This window comes from Cherax quadricarinatus, chromosome 7 (assembly GCF_038502225.1).
Source record: "Cherax quadricarinatus isolate ZL_2023a chromosome 7, ASM3850222v1, whole genome shotgun sequence".
Lineage (NCBI taxonomy): Eukaryota > Metazoa > Arthropoda > Malacostraca > Decapoda > Parastacidae > Cherax > Cherax quadricarinatus.
The window spans coordinates 47,601,527-47,619,669 of NC_091298.1; the positions used below are offsets into that span (position 1 = coordinate 47,601,527).

Below are 18,143 nucleotides of genomic sequence, written 5' to 3' on the forward strand. Positions count from 1 at the left end.
ATCAATTCTATGATTCACCTCATCTTTCATAGACCCATCCGCTGACACGTCCACTCCCAAATATCTGAATACGTTCACCTCCTCCATACTCTCTCCCTCCAATCTGATATTCAATCTTTCATCACCTAATCTTTTTGTTATCCTCATAACCTTACTCTTTCCTGTATTCACCTTTAATTTTCTTCTTTTGCACACCCTACCAAATTCATCCACCAATCTCTGCAACTTCTCTTCAGAATCTCCCAAGAGCACAGTGTCATCAGCAAAGAGCAGCTGTGACAACTCCCACTTTGTGTGTGATTCTTTATCTTTTAACTCCACGCCTCTTGCCAAGACCCTCGCATTTACTTCTCTTACAACCCCATCTATAAATATATTAAACAACCACGGTGACATCACACATCCTTGTCTAAGGCCTACTTTTACTGGGAAAAAATTTCCCTCTTTCCTACATACTCTAACTTGAGCCTCACTATCCTCGTAAAAACTCTTCACTGCTTTCAGTAACCTACCTCCTACACCATACACTTGCAACATCTGCCACATTGCCCCCCTATCCACCCTGTCATACGCCTTTTCCAAATCCATATTTATGTTTATTTATTCTATTGTAGGGTGTATTTATCATCTTTTTATGTTATGTATCCTGTTTATTATATAATTTTGAAAAAAATATCATGGATGGATTAATGAAAATGTGTATATTAACGTAATATACAACATTTAATGAGACTCGGTGATTATTATTATTATCATTTCTAATATGGCGTCACTTGTGCAAGTCGTCTGCTACCACATCTCATATTTATGTTTATTTATTCTATTGTGGGGTGTATTTATCATCTTTTTATGTTATGTATCATGTTTATTATATAATTTTGAAAAAATATCATAGATGGATTAATGAAAATGTGTATTTAACGTAATATACGACATTTAAATGAGACTCGATGATTATTATTATCATTACTAATATGACGTCTGGAGACATAAGACACTTATTGATTTTAATGTGTACCTGCATGCCAGCACAGTATGTAAGTTTATTTAAGTACAGGTATACATAAGTATAATTATCAGAGTATATATAAAATATGAAATAACTTTTAAAAACATTTGAAATTTTGGAGTTTCCAGACAAAATGGAGAGACTTAGTGCTTACTGAGCTCACGAAGAATGTAAACAAACAGGGTGGGGCGCAGTGACCGTATTAGAAAGTCAGGTGGGGGGAGCCGTATAGCGAGTTTTGGTCATAATTTGGAATGACCGTATTAGCGGAACGCCGTAAAGTGAAACGCCGTAAAGCGGGGCCCTCCTGTATATGGATAGTAAAAGAAAGGTGAAGAGAGTGGTGAGAGAGTGCAAAAGGAGAGCAGATGAGAGAGTGCAAAAGGAGAGCAGATGATAGAGTGGGAGAGGCACTGTCAAGAAATTTTAATGAAAATAAGAAAAAATTTTGGAGTGAGTTAAACAAGTTAAGAAAGCCTAGGGAAAGTATGGATTTGTCAGTTAAAAATAGAGTAGGGGAGTTAGTAGATGGGGAGAGGGAGGTATTAGGTAGATGGCGAGAATATTTTGAGGAACTTTTAAATGTTGAGGAAGAAAGGGAGGTGGTAATTTCATGCACTGGTCAGGGAGGTATACCATCTTTTAGGAGTGAAGAAGAGCAGAATGTAAGTGTGGGGGAGGTACGTGAGGCATTACGTAGAATGAAAGGGGGTAAAGCAGCTGGAACTGATGGGATTATGACAGAAATGTTAAAAGCAGGGGGGGATATAGTGTTGGAGTGGTTGGTACTTTTGTTTAATAAATGTATGAAAGAGGGGAAGGTACCTAGGGATTGGCGGAGAGCATGTATAGTCCCTTTATATAAAGGGAAAGGGGACAAAAGAGATTGTAAAAATTATAGAGGAATAAGTTTATTGAGTATACCAGGAAAAGTGTATGGTAGGGTTATAATTGAAAGAATTAGAGGTAAGACAGAATGTAGGATTGCAGATGAGCAAGGAGGTTTCAGAGTGGGTAGGGGATGTGTAGATCAAGTGTTTACATTGAAGCATATATGTGAACAGTATTTAGATAAAGGTAGGGAAGTTTTTATTGCATTTATGGATTTAGAAAAGGCATGTGATATGGTATATGAGTGGATAGGGGAGCAATGTGGCAGATGTTGCAAGTATATGGAATAGGTGGTAAGTTACTAAATGCTGTAAAGAGTTTTTATGAGGATAGTGAGGCTCAGGTTAGGGTATGTAGAAGAGAGGGAGACTACTTCCCGGTAAAAGTAGGTCTTAGACAGGGATGTGTAATGTCACCATGGTTGTTTAATATATTTATAGATGGGGTTGTAAAAGAAGTAAATGCTAGGGTGTTCGGGAGAGGGGTGGGATTAAATTATGGGGAATCAAATTCAAATTGGGAATTAACACAGTTACTTTTTGCTGATGATACTGTGCTTATGGGAGATTCTAAAGAAAAATTGCAAAGGTTAGTGGATGAGTTTGGGAATGTGTGTAAAGGTAGAAAGTTGAAAGTGAATATAGAAAAAGAGTAAGGTGATGAGGGTATTAAATTATTTAGATAAAGAAAAATTAGATATCGAATTGGGGAGGAGGAGTATGGAAGAAGTAAATGTTTTCAGATACTTGGGAGTTGACGTGTCGGCGGATGGATTTATGAAGGATGAGGTTAATCATAGAATTGATGAGGGAAAAAGGTGAGCGGTGCATTGAGGTATATGTGGAGTCAAAAAACTTTATCTATGGAGGCAAAGAAGGGAATGTATGAAAGTATAGTAGTACCAACACTATTATATGGGTGTGAAGCTTGGGTGGTAAATGCAGCAGTGAGGAGACGGTTGGAGGCAGTGGAGATGTCCTGTCTAAAGGCAATGTGTGGTGTAAATATTATGCTGAAAATTCGGAGTGTGGAAATTAGAAAAAGGTGTGAGTTAATAAAAGTATTAGTCAGAGGACAGAAGAGGGGTTGTTGAGGCAGTTTAATCATTTAAAGAGAATGGATCAAAGTAGAATGACATGGAAAGCATATAAATTTATAGGGGAAGGAAGGCGAGGTAGGGGTTGTCCTCGAAAGGGTTGGAGATAGGGGGTAAAGGAGGTTTTGTGGGCAAGGGGCTTGGACTTCCAGCAAGCGTGCGTGAGCGTGTTAGATAGGAGTGAATGGAGACAAATGGTACTTGGGACCTGACGATCTGTTGGAGTGTGAGCAGGGTAATATTTAGTGAAGGGATTCAGGGAAACTGGTTATTTTCATATAGTCGGACTTGAGTCCTGGAAATGGGAAGTACAATGCCTGCACTTTAAAGGAGGGGTTTGGGATATTGGCAGTTTGGAGGGATATGTTGTGTATCTTTATACGTATATGCTTCTAAACTGTTGTATTCTGAGCACCTATGCAAAAACAGTGATTATGTGTGAGTGTGGTGAAAGTGTTGAATGATGATGAAAGCATTTTCTTTTTGGGGATTTTCTTTCTTTTTTGGGTCACCCTGCCTCGGTGGGAGACGGCCAACTTGTTGGAAAAAAAAAAATAATTATGATAGTTGCCTTATGCTCCATTTTCCTTCAAGGTAGTTAAAAACTCATGCATTATTTAACAGTTTGCCCCCCCTGAATTTTTGTGATAAATATTACTCTCATTGTTATAAACTTTTCTTTTCACATTTTCAGAATAAAAACTCAGACTTTTGTGCTCCTCTTACATCTTTTGATTGGAATGAAGTAGAACCAAATCTAATTGGTACCTCATCAATTGACACTACATGTACCATCTGGGGACTGGAGACAGGTCAGATGTTGGGAAGAGTCAATGTAGTCTCTGGCCATGTGAAAACACAGCTAATAGCTCATGACAAAGAAGTTTTTGACATTGCCTTTTCAAGAGCTGGTGGTGGGAGAGACATGTTTGCATCTGTGGGTAAGTTTGTTTGTTATTGCTATTTCTGTGCACTTATTGCACACAATAAAGAAAGTATGTTATTTAGGTTGATAACTATAAGAAAGTGTAGTATAAAAGTAAGGAAATGATTAGGTCAAATAGTTCAGTAAGAAAATATACTAGTAAATGTACAGTAACTCATGAAATCATAATGATGCAATTGCAAACAAACCATACAATGGGCTGGGCTTGAACCCATGGTTATGGAGTCGTAAAACTCCAGACCGACACATTAGCCACTGGGTCAGCTGGCTGATGCGTCAGTCTGGAGTTTTACGACTCTCTGACTGCTGGTTCAAGCCCCGCCCGTGGTATGGTTTACTAAATGTAAATACAGCCTCTCCTCACTTAACGACGTACTCGTTTACTGAAGACTCGAACTTATGACAGGCTTTCTGACCAATGTGCATACCTAAGTAATGTATATTAGAGCTGATTTCTTCTGTTCTGTTTATTGCAATATACAGTACACTACTGTATAAACATTTAAAAATACACCAGAAATATTATAAATGGTGCAAAGGTGACATTAAAATAATATCAAAGATGGTTGACACATGCCCACTACCATTGTCGTTTGCTTCTCACTTAGTGACGAATTCGTTTACTGACATTTAGGAACGGAACTCCATCATTAAGTAAGGAGAGGCTGTATGTTATTAAATATAGAAATATTTATTTAACTGTTTGGTAATTTGTCTTTTTATCTTTTCCTATATATGCAAATGGTTTTCTCTCCGTAGGAGCTGATGGCTCAGTAAGAATGTTTGACTTGCGACACTTGGAACATTCTACTATCATCTATGAAGATCCCGCACACACACCTCTGTTACGGCTAGCTTGGAATAAGCAAGACCCTAACTATCTTTCAACTGTAGCCATGGATGCATGTGAGGTAATGTCACTCTTATCTAGTGTGTCAGTGAGGATTTTTGTTTAAAAACATTTGTCTTCAGCTTGAAGAACTACTGCGTATATTAACCAGTTAACTGTCACTCACCTAGATCTATGTCATTGGGGTCACTGTTAGTGCAATAAATCAATGCAAAATTCAAAGTGCCCTCAAATTTAGTGTAAGCATCAAATTTTGACTTAGACACAGGAGAATGGGTCTGCAGTGGGTGTGCATATTTGGGTTAAAATGGAGATTTTGTTTAATTAGGTTGGTTTTTGTGGTTTAATTGGCTGTATATTGGTGCCAGGGATGTATAACATTCCTTAGGAGTGAGGAAGAACCAGATGTGAGGGTGGTGAGCTATGTGAGACAGTGGGTAAAATGAAAGGAGGTAAAGAAGCTGGTATTCATAAGATCATGACAGAAATGTCAAAAGCAGGTAGGGTTATAGTTTTGGATCGGTTGGTATTTTTATTCAGTAAAGGTATGAAAGAGGGTAAAGTACCTAGGGATTGGCAGATAGCATGCATAATTCCTTTGTATTAGGAAAGGGGAACAGAAGAGTGTATAAGAATTATAAGGAAATAAGCCAGTTGAGTATATCAGGTAAAGTGTATGGTAGAGTTATTATTGAAAGAATTCAGTTTAAGATGGAGAGCAGAAATATAGATGAACAAGATTTTAGGAAGGGTAGATGTGTAAATCAAGGATTTACATTGAGGCATGTAAGTGAACAGTATTTAGATAAAGGTAAGGAAATTTTTGTTGCATTTATGGATTTAGAAAGGGCATATGGTAGGATGGATAGAGGAGTAATAATGGTAGATGTTGCAAGTGTATGGGAGAGGTGGTAGGTTACTTATAGCAATTAAGAGCTTTTTATGAGGATAGTGAGGCTCAGGTTAGGGTATGTAGGGATATATGATGTCACAAGGGTTGCTTAAAATATTTTTTGATGGATTGTAAAAGAAGTAAATGTTAGGTAGAGATTAGGGATTAAAAGATAAGGAATTGAATACATACATGAAAGTTGATACAGTATAAAGGAAATTAACAGGCTTGAAGGAATGTTTAGATATAACAGCTTAGGGGCTTCTCCGTTGTAGCTGCCCTCTTAGAGGGCAGCTACATACGGTGGTTAGTGTTTTTAATTCAGTTTGAGCTAGTTTCAAGAGTATAGTCATATTGTTACTGGCATGTTCCTATCTCACTTGAATATTTCTATCTCACTTGAGTGTGTGGTAGTAACTGCATACTAACAACTGAGTTCTCTCAAAAACTTTCTAACTCCTACACTAAGAATGATCAACAAATATCACATTTCTTCTCACATTTTACATTTCTAGGATAGAAATTCTGCATATTGTAGTTTTTTTTTTTTTTTTTTTTTTTTTTTTTTTTTTTTTTTTTTTTTTTTTTTTTTTTTTTTTTTTTTTTTTTTTTTTTTTTTACATTTATTGTAATCCTAGGTAGTAGGCTGGTAGACAGCAATCACTACTGTCCTGCTAAGTGAGTGTAAAACAGAAGCCTGTATTTATTTTACATGATGGTAGGATTGCTGGTGTCTTTTTCTCTGTCTCATAAACATACAAGATTTCAGGTATGTCTTGCTACTTCTACTTACACTTCCAATTCCAGTGTACTAGTCAACAGAAATCATAACTATTTCGCTAGAACTCCATTTTTTCTATCGAATGAGTACAAAAAACCACCCATTTACCGATTTCAACTATTCAGTAAAGTGGTCAGAATTTAGCAATTTTGCCAATTTCACACAAACTTCAAAAGATGCCAATTTCCGAATAGGGTCCAGAATAAACAAGAAAGACATTCATGGCACTAAAATAACAAGTTCTCTGTTCGTTAGTCACATCCCCAGGCCCCTCTTATATTTCTTTGGCTTTCCACTTTGAATTTTTATTCTTACAAAAAATAGAAGATTTACTGTTATGCAGACTACTGCATTAGTGTAGAAATGGTATAAATAATATCAGCGCACTTGTGAAAGAACATTAGACTCACCAGTTGATGTGTATTGAACGCTTGGCATGATTTGTTTACTTTTGGACTTCGGTAAAAATTGAACATTTCTGCTACTTTGAGCTCAATTTCAAGGTACTTTTCATTGTAAAACCAGTCAAAATCATCTCAATTTCTGTAATATGTCTTCCATTCTATAAAATGAGACCAGGAAAACTAGAATACAACCATAAATACCATAGGAAAATGCAGTGCAAAGTCACTATTTTAATCTAAAAACACGGTCAAAGTTTTTTTTCTCTCATTACGCACTGTGTGCTGCAGGATTTTTTTTATACTGCGCACACTTACCACATAGACCCATTCTTTCATATGTAGGCCTACCAGCTTTCTCTCACTAGATTTGAGGGCACTAGAATTTAGGCGTACTAGTACGTCAAAAACCCTGGGGTGTAAGCCGTACTAGTACGGCCGAAACCCTGAAAGGGTTAAATATGTAAATTAACAAATAAGTGTTGTGTGTCTCTGGATGTGAGAAAAGTAGCTCAAAATAGATTGGCTAGTTGTGTAAGGTTACAAACACAGTAACTCAAGAAGCAATTTAGTAATTATGATTGAGTAAAAGTGGAACTTTAATTAACTGGCCAATTTGTTTTAAACTTGTCTGATGCATTGAGTCAGAAAACTGATTAATTTCTAGAGAGAGAGAGTAAATCTCAGCTGATAGTAAAATAAAATTGCTGTAGGTGATGCCTGTTGTGTGTAATGAATTTTTATGACTTCATAAATTATTGACAAGGTTTTTAAGAGGTGTGGAGGGGAAAACTTTTCATTTTATTATGGTGAGCAGATACTGTGTTGTCCTTACACTGGGCACAGATCACTTTATTATTGGCTTTACAGATTCCAATACTGGAGAATTCTCCCAAGATTATTAGCACTTTACCCAAATGCATCTTTCTCATTATTTCTTTAAAAACTATATTCAATATTGGTTTAATTTTTATATCTTTCATTTACAGGTGATTATTTTAGATGTACGAGTTCCATGTACGCCTGTTGCTAGATTAAACAACCATCGAGCATGTGTAAATGGTATAGCATGGGCCCCACACTCATCTGTACACATTTGTACTGCTGGTAGGTCTTTTTTAAATTTTTGTAAAATAATATTTTATATAGTGTTTCTTTTATCATACTTGACTAGTTTACCAATTGAGAATAAGAAGGTCCTCCATCACACAGATAACAAATATAAGATTTGTGTTTACCAGATTATATGATTTTTTTTTTTTTCAGTGATAATTCACTTACATTGTGGTGATGGTCTTTTAATATCACAAGAATTGGAAATGCCATACAATTACTTATTTGAGGACTTGTGTAAATGTGCTTTCAACTTTTATTATTTTCCAAATTAATAATGAAGATTAAAATATGTGTTCATGATGAGATTTTAAATTGCAGTGCACTTCCAGTTAAAGTGGGAGGTACAGTTTTTGTACTCTGGAGGATGTTATATTTCACATTTTTGTGTCAGCCTGAAAATGGCCCGTTCAGAGGGTCTTCTAAACTGTGATGTTGATACACTCACCCAACCTGTGTGTGTCTGTGTCTGTGTGTACTCACCTATATGTGGTTGCAGGGGTCAAGTCAGCTTTTGGCCCTGCTTTGCTGCTCACTTCTAGGTCCACTCTCTCCCAGCTCCAAGAGCCTTATCAGACGAACCTCTTCTTAAAACTATGTATGGATAATGCCTCTGTTACTTTACTCTCCAGAGTGTCTATCTGTCTGTCTGTTTTTCTGTTTGTGTATTTGTCTGTGTCTGTCTGTTTGTGTGTGTGTGTGTCTCTGTTATCTGTCTCTCTGTCTCTGTTGTCAATCTGTCTGTCTGTCTGTTTTCAGTCTCTCTGTCTCTGTTGTCTGTCTCTCTGTTATCTGTCTCTGTTATCTCACTGTCTGTTGTCTCTGTCTGTCTCTCTCTCTTGACACAGGATTTTACAAGGCTAGGTTCAGGTTTCTGACTTTATTTATAAGCTAAGAGCTGTTACCCACATCAGATCATATGAAACTCTTTTCATAGTTATAAAACATACATATAGGGGAACAGGATGAAGTTGAAGCCATCTGTAGGCTGGGAGTTTCATTTGGTCAGCTGACTTTATTTTGATGTCATTATGCTGTACAAACTTGAGTCATCCTAGGAATAAATGATTGCAGATGAAATGATGTTCTGGTGAAGGGTACAGTCAAGAGTGTAGTTGCTGTTTGCTTCCTGTCTTGTTGTGTAGAAGCTCCTTGCTGTCCTCAGAGTGGAGCCCAGTGTGGTACTTTGACAGTATTGGCCTTGTACATAACAATAAGGCCACACACACATCCCTCCTGTGTTGAAGACTCTGCTGCAATGACAGATCTGTCCAGGCTGGGTCCAGACAAGAGATGAACTGCCTTGCTTTGTTCTCTGTTTTGTCAAGAAGTTGCATATGGGATGGAGGGCAGGCAATCCAACGTTGTGGAGCAACTCTAGGTGTGAGTATACTCGTGCCTCACGCAGAATATTACAATCTCTACTGTCAAGCAGATATGAGATACGTCTAAGTGCTGTATGCTTCCTGGCAAGATTTATAGCATGGTTTTTTCATGGTGAGTTTGGAGTCAAATTTCACCCCAAGGATATTAACTTCATCCATGGGTACCAGTACTTTCCCAGTCATTTTTACCATTGCTCCAGCATTACCATCATAGTGCATAGAGACCATCATCATTTGTATTTTCTCAGGAGCTAATGTGACCTGCCACCATTTTGCCCAGGCTGATGTAGCTGTAAGCTGGTGATTGATGTAACTTAGAGTAGCTGGCATTTCCTCTTTTGTATAAGTAAATGTCAGAGTACAGTGATCTTCATATGCATATGATTCTTGGATGAGATGAAGAAGGTCATAGAAGTAGACTGTCCATAACAGTGGCCTAAGCATACTTCCTGTGGAACACTTGAACCAATGGGATGTCTAGCTGACTCTGTCCTATTGAAAACTACACTTAGAAGGTAATCATTAAGGAGACATAGTGTAGATCCTGCATTTCCCTGTGCTTGCAGTTTTACCATGAAGCCCTGGTGCCATACTCGGCTGAAAGCACTGGCAATGTCAGTGCCACTACACATCTGACTCTGGATTCATCCACTGTCATGTGCCACTAAGGGGAGAGGTTTAACACCAGATCAGTAGCAGAGTAACCTTTTCTGAAGTCATATTGATGGTCTCATGCTCTCGTTCTCTCTCACTCACTCTTTCTCCTTTTATTTTTTTAACACAGGGTTTTACAAGGTTAGGTTAAGGTTCCTAACTTTATTTACAAGGTTAGAGCTGTTACCCACATCAACTCATTTGAAAGCCTTTTTCTTTTCTTCTTTCCACCAAGGCAGGGTGGCCCAAAAAGAAAAACGAAAGTTTCTCTTTTTTTGGTAATTTATACGGGAGAAGGGGTTACTAGCCCCTTGCTCCCGGCATTTTAGTCGCCTCTTACAACACGCATGGCTTATGGAGGAAGAATTCTGTTTCACTTACCCATGGAGATAAGAGGAAATAAACAAGAACAAGAACTAGAAAGAAAATAGAAGAAAGCTCAGAGGGGTGTGTATATATTTGCTTGTACATGTATGTGTAGTGTGACCTAAGTGCAAATAGAAGTAGCAAGACATACCTGAAATCTTGCATGTTTATGAGACAGACAAAAGACACCAGCAATCCTACCATCATGTAAAACAATTACACGTTTTCATTCTACACTCACTTGGCAGGATGGTAGTACCTCCCTGGGCGGTTGCTGTTTACCAACCTACTACCTAGGAAAGCCTTTTTATTGTTAAGAAATATACAAAAAGGGAACAGGATGACATTGGAGCTATCCTTGGGCCAGTGATTTTATTTAGTCAACTATCTTTATTTTGATGTCATTATGCTGTATGAACATGTTCCTGACTTGAGTCATCCTAGGAATAAATATCTCAGATGAAGTGATGTTCTGGAGAAGGGGACAGTTATTATGTAGGTGCTGTTTGCTGCCCGTCTTGTTGTGTAGAAGCTCACTTCTTGCTGATATTGTCAGTGTGTGGTACATTGACAATATTGGTCTTGTATGTAACAGTAAGGCCACCCACTATAAGTATCTGCTGTAAAACACTTAATATTTGTCACTGTAAATTATTCTTAAGGCAGTAAGTTTCATTATGTAATATGAACACTTCCCTCTAGGTGATGATCATCAAGCACTAATATGGGATGTACAGCAGATGCCTCGAGCAATAGAAGACCCAATATTAGCCTACACTGCAGCAGAAGGAGAAATAAACCAGATCCAGTGGGGTGCAACACAGCCAGACTGGATTGCAATATGCTACAACAAGTGTCTTGAGATCTTGCGAGTGTGAGTGGATGTGAGTGAGGTATATAATGTATGTTTGTATTCTGTCTGCTGTATTTGACTTCCCTGAAAAAAAAAGATGCTCATAATTTGTGTTCTGCAGGAAATTTTTCTGGTGATGGTTTAAATGTACTATCAATTCTCATACTGCTCTGGTACAAGACAAGAAATATAACAGACCATTTCTTCTGAAATGCTTTCACAGCTGATTATGTAGGAATTCATTTACAGCTGTATTGTGAACATGAGATGAATCAGTGAACTAAATAGTTGTAGTAATGCAGTATGGATCAGTTAGTGTTTGTGTAACTTCTTTGTAACATAACACTACTACTGTTAATTGTCTGTTGGATCACATTATTACTTACATTATTTGTGCATTACTTTTATAGGAATAATCTTATCATGACTGGTTGCACAGGAAATCATTAATAGCCACTTGTTAAGACTAATGTAGTTTTGTAGCTATTTCCTTTGTGTATATCCATATAAATTTATTTAGGTGCATGTGCTTCTTTAGGATGAACATGGAAACCGAAAGTTTATACCACATGCAAATAGGAAGAAGATTGTTATTTTCTATGTACAGAAACTACTGTTTTATTTTCATGAGTTTTTAAAAATTCACTGCTAAAAGCAAGGAGATACTACTAATATTGCCTCTTGTCAAGAATGTAACTTACATCCTAAGTGTTCAGTAGGTTGCAGCGTGAACACTGGTACATACTTAGTTGCTAGAAAACTCAAGAGCAAACCCAACAAGATGGTAACATTGTGTGCCTGTGGAATATTTCTTATTTCTCCTGGCTCTGTTTTACCAGCGTTTGTAAGATGTTGATTTATGTCGTCATAACAGCAAATGGTCTTGTTAGCCGGACTTGAGTCCTGGAATTGGGAAGTACAATGCCTGCACTTTAAAGAAGGAGTTAGGGATATTGGCAGTTTAGAGTAATGTCTGAATTGTCATATCTGAGTGCCTCTGCAAAGTCAGTGATTATGTGTGAGTGATGGTGAAAGTGTTGAATGATAATGAAAGTTTTTTCTTTCCTTTTTTGGTTTTTCTTTCTTTTTGGGTCGCCCTGCCTCAGTGGAAAATGGCCAACGTGTTAAAAAAAAAAATGAACTTCCTTCCATTTTTACAGAGAAAATAACATTTAATCCTAAATTATTTGCCATAATGCTTTCTTGTAATTGTAAAATAAACCCAGTATTGTGTTCAAATGAATGTAGAATAAATACACAAAATTTTGAAGAGCTTGAATGATTTTGATCTAAAGTATGACACATTATATGTGTTACTTTCTTTAAAAATAATAGTGAATAACGACCTCCTGACTTTATATTGTTTTGTACAAGTGAAAGAAAATTTATAAAACAAGTCTGAAAGATAAATGTGATTCCAAAAGCACTAAGTCATTTTAGCGATTCTTGAGAAATCTGTCTATCATATATACTCAAATATGGTATATATCAAGGTTTTAAGGTCAAGTTTTGGGGCCAAAAAAATAGAGGAGTTAACATATTCATAAATAATACTTTTAAAGGGTTGAAATCAATATGTGATGTATGTACTGAAAAACATAGGACTAGATTAGCACTACAATAGGCCTACTGACCATGCTAGAGAGGTCCAGCCCATAGTCACACATTTCACTTGTTTACAACTTCTGCCAGACACTTGTTTTTATTCATATATAAAGATATAAAAACAATAGAAGAACACTGCAGTAGAACTACTGGCCCATGTTAGGTAGACCCAACTTTCTGCCAAGCTCACCTTATTATTATTTTTTATTATTATCACACCGGCCGATTCCCACCAAGGCAGGGTGGCCCGAAAAAGAAAAACTTTCACCATCATTCACTCCATCACTGTCTTGCCAGAAGGGTGCTCTACACTACAGTTTTTAAACTGCAACATTAACACCCCTCCTTCAGAGTGCAGGCACTGTACTTCCCATCTCCAGGACTCAAGTCCGGCCTGCCGGTTTCCCTGAATCCCTTCATAAATGTTACTTTGCTCACACTCCAACAGCACGTCAAGTATTAAAAACCATTTGTCTCCATTCACTCCTATCAAACACGCTCACGCATGCCTGCTGGAAGTCCAAGCCCCTCGCACACAAAACCTCCTTTACCCCCTCCCTCCAACCCTTCCTAGGCCGACCCCTACCCCGCCTTCCTTCCACTACAGACTGATACACTCTTGAAGTCATTCTGTTTCGCTCCATTCTCTCTACATGTCCGAACCACCTCAACAACCCTTCCTCAGCCCTCTGGACAACAGTTTTGGTAATCCCGCACCTCCTCCTAACTTCCAAACTACGAATTCTCTGCATTATATTCACACCACACATTGCCCTCAGACATGACATCTCCACTGCCTCCAGCCTTCTCCTCGCTGCAACATTCATCACCCACGCTTCACACCCATATAAGAGCGTTGGTAAAACTATACTCTCATACATTCCCCTCTTTGCCTCCAAGGACAAAGTTCTTTGTCTCCACAGACTCCTAAGTGCACCACTCACTCTTTTTCCCTCATCAATTCTATGATTCACCTCATCTTTCATAGACCCATCCGCTGACACGTCCACTCCCAAATATCTGAATACGTTCACCTCCTCCATACTCTCTCCCTCCAATCTGATATTCAATCTTTCATCACCTAATCTTTTTGTTATCCTCATAACCTTACTCTTTCCTGTATTCACCTTTAATTTTCTTCTTTTGCACACCCTACCAAATTCATCCACCAATCTCTGCAACTTCTCTTCAGAATCTCCCAAGAGCACAGTGTCATCAGCAAAGAGCAGCTGTGACAACTCCCACTTTGTGTGTGATTCTTTATCTTTTAACTCCACGCCTCTTGCCAAGACCCTCGCATTTACTTCTCTTACAACCCCATCTATAAATATATTAAACAACCACGGTGACATCACACATCCTTGTCTAAGGCCTACTTTTACTGGGAAAAAATTTCCCTCTTTCCTACATACTCTAACTTGAGCCTCACTATCCTCGTAAAAACTCTTCACTGCTTTCAGTAACCTACCTCCTACACCATACACTTGCAACATCTGCCACATTGCCCCCCTATCCACCCTGTCATACGGCTTTTCCAAATCCATAAATGCCACAAAGACCTCTTTAGCCTTTTCTAAATACTGTTCACTTATATGTTTCACTGTAAACACCTGGTCCACACACCCCCTACCTTTCCTAAAGCCTCCTTGTTCATCTGCTATCCTATTCTCCGTCTTACTCTTAATTCTTTCAATTATAACTCTACCATACACTTTACCAGGTACACTCAACAGACTTATCCCCCTATAATTTTTGCACTCTTTTTTATCCCCTTTGCCTTTATACAAAGGAACTATGCATGCTCTCTGCCAATCCCTAGGTACCTTACCCTCTTCCATACATTTATTAAATAATTGCACCAACCACTCCAAAACTATATCCCCACCTGCTTTTAACATTTCTATCTTTATCCCATCAATCCCGGCTGCCTTACCCCCTTTCATTTTACCTACTGCCTCACGAACTTCCCCCACACTCACAACTGGCTCTTCCTCACTCCTACAAGATGTTATTCCTCCTTGCCCTATACACGAAATCACAGCTTCCCTATCTTCATCAACATTTAACAATTCCTCAAAATATTCCTTCCATCTTCCCAATACCTCTAACTCTCCATTTAATAACTCTCCTCTCCTATTTTTAACTGACAAATCCATTTGTTCTCTAGGCTTTCTTAACTTGTTAATCTCACTCCAAAACTTTTTCTTATTTTCAACAAAATTTGTTGATAACATCTCACCCACTCTCTCATTTGCTCTCTTTTTAGATTGCTTCACCACTCTCTTAACTTCTCTCTTTTTCTCCATATACTCTTCCCTCCTCGCATCACTTCTACTTTGTAAAAACTTCTCATATGCTAACTTTTTCTCCCTTACTACTCTCTTTACATCATCATTCCACCAATCGCTCCTCTTCCCTCCTGCACCCACTTTCCTGTAACCACAAACTTCTGCTGAACACTCTAACACTACATTTTTAAACCTACCCCATACCTCTTCGACCCCATTGCCTATGCTCTCATTAGCCCATCTATCCTCCAATAGCTGTTTATATCTTACCCTAACTGCCTCCTCTTTTAGTTTATAAACCTTCACCTCTCTCTTCCCTGATGCTTCTATTCTCCTTGTATCCCATCTACCTTTTACTCTCAGTGTAGCTACAACTAGAAAGTGATCTGATATATCTGTGGCCCCTCTATAAACATGTACATCCTGAAGTCTACTCAACAGTCTTTTATCTACCAATACATAATCCAACAAACTACTGTCATTTCGCCCTACATCATATCGTGTATACTTATTTATCCTCTTTTCTTAAAATATGTATTACCTATAACTAAACCCCTTTCTATACAAAGTTCAATCAAAGGGCTCCCATTATCATTTACACCTGGCACCCCAAACTTACCTACCACACCCTCTCTAAAAGTTTCTCCTACTTTAGCATTCAAGTCCCCTACCACAATTACTCTCTCACTTGGTTCAAAGGCTCCTATACATTCACTTAACATCTCCCAAAATCTCTCTCTCTCCTCTGCATTCCTCTCTTCTCCAGGTGCATACACGCTTATTATGACCCACTTCTCGCATCCAACCTTTACTTTAATCCACATAATTCTTGAATTTACACATTCATATTCTCTTTTCTCCTTCCATAACTGATCATTTAACATTACTGCTACCCCTAAAGTATTTGCTTAATGATGCTATTTTGCAGATCTGCTCCTGTGATATACCTGTGACTGGCTTCAAAAGTTTTTTTTTTTTATCCTTACAGTCCACTCTTGTGGGTTTAGTGCTTAGTTTTGTTTATAATAACAATCCTTGCAGTTCAGCTTGGGGCAAGACTTTTCTGTTGATTGCCTATTCAACCAGGTTGTTGCTGTTGATAGCTCATTGGCCTGTATGACCTTCACAGCCTTGTTGATGTGACACTTCACTTGAAAATTGAACTAAAACTTGACTGCCATATCAGTGCTTTCCTTTAGAAATCTGAATGACCCTTCTGGATTTAGCATTTAGTCTGATTATATTATTATTGAATTTTGAATTTATCAAATTTGAATCCATCGTTTTGAGTTTCATTTAGGATAGATATGCAGTCAGGTTAGTCTGAATTGTGATGTCATCACATTTCTGGAAAGACAGCAATAAAATAATTGATGATTTGTTTGGCAGAGGATTGCTCACCCTGCCTTGGCAGGACATAGCCATTGAGGCTAAAAAGAAAAAAAAAGTGCTTAGTGCAATCTCACCGTTGTATGTTCTGCTACATCCACCTTTGGGAATTCAGTGGATGCCCATTTTAGTATTGGTATGGCTGTGGATAATGGATCTCGTAACTGCCCATTCGAATCTAGGAGTGACATTGCATTGTGGATGCCACTCTTGTGGCTGGATATTGGAATTTGGTTGGCTGCATTACTAATTAGAAGGATGAGCTGCTGTTGTTAGTTTTGGAGTGTTTGGAGAATACACTGTGCTTTGCATTACCAGTCTAAGGTAAAATAAATATGAACTCTTAGTTTCACAAAGGCATTAGTGATTGTATTATATTCTAAGTTGAGAAATTCGGGACTGCAAATTCTTAAGTTATGTACTTGTCATCTCTAAAATCATTCAGGATATTACCTGACCCACAGCCTGCATTCATACCAGTATTGAAACAGCTGTCTGCAGGATTCTCTTTGGTGGGTGTGATCTGAGTATACAAATCCTTGATTACAAGGAAAGCAGTAGTTTGACAGTAGTTGTACAGGAGGGCCCCATTTGTTTGGCTCCTAGCTTCCTGACCTCTTAGGGTAAGCTAACATCACCGGTGGGTGGAAGAAAAAAAAAATTGGTTTTTCATTATTGAATGCATCTAAAACACCTCATAACATGTTTACATTGTCATGTATTCAGTGCTCCATACAGCTAGGAAATTAAAGACAGATAAAATACATACACAGTACATATAATAACTACTTTAAAATATGGTGCTGGTCGCCCTTCCTTCACACAGCTGTTGTGCGAAAGTGTCAAAAGCAACAAACATAATGAACAATGGCTCTGTTGAAAGCCAACAAAAACATGGAACACCAAGAAGAGGGTGCTGTGTATGCTGGGCCCTTCTGTATATAAGAGGGGATGATTGGGAAAATTAGAGCCCGTCTAGCATGGGTCTACTGCAGTGTTCCTGTTTTATTATGTAAGCAACAGTTTGGTAATTTATATGCATTTGAATGGCAAGAGTAAGACCTACCTAATATGGGCTGGTAGGACTAATATATATGTAGTACTCCTTTCTTCTTATATAAATAAACACTGGTTTGGCAACAGAGCTGCAAATGAATGAGAATGGGCGTGAAAAGTAATTCCTACTTCATACTGGCCTAGTGCAGTGCTCCTCTATTCTTAACAGACTATTTTTTCATATATCAAGCCATGCTGCACATCTGACCTTGATAGAGGAACTCCAACACTACATAAGCTCTTGTTTTTGCTTTTAAGAGTAAGAGATGGTTTCAAACACCAACAAGTGTGAGATAAGACACTTGAGTTGTAGTACGTTATTGGTGTGTTCTTTTAGGCTAAAAAAAAAGAAAAGATTAAATTTGGAGAATACTTTTTTTGTTTTTTTTTTTACGAAGCATAATAACAATACAGTTCAGTACTTTCAGTCTCAAATTTTATTGTCCCTCAGAAACTAAGGTAAACTTTTACATGAGATTTATGAAAAATTGAAGCCTTTTTGGCAAAAAAACAAAAAAAATTAGTTGTCAGTCTTGTGCACAAAGCTGGACTGTACTCCAGTATTTGA

General features: G+C 37.8%; 1 protein-coding gene across 3 annotated transcripts in view; it reads left to right on the forward strand.

The window, feature by feature from the left end:
• wap (DDB1 and CUL4 associated factor wap) overlaps positions 1 to 18,143 on the forward strand; it is an 83,372-nt gene that overhangs the window by 55,246 nt on the left and 9,983 nt on the right. The window contains exons 5-8 of one of the 3 annotated variants that reach the window (XM_053774011.2): positions 3,691 to 3,937; positions 4,702 to 4,853; positions 7,856 to 7,973; positions 11,087 to 11,277. In XM_053774011.2, coding sequence (XP_053629986.1) covers positions 3,691 to 3,937; positions 4,702 to 4,853; positions 7,856 to 7,973; positions 11,087 to 11,262 — 693 coding nt within the window. In that variant the 3' untranslated portion in view covers positions 11,263 to 11,277. The remainder of the gene's footprint in view (positions 1 to 3,690; positions 3,938 to 4,701; positions 4,854 to 7,855; positions 7,974 to 11,086; positions 11,278 to 18,143) is intronic. The other 2 variants (XM_053774010.2, XM_053774009.2) reach the window with 2 other exon arrangements.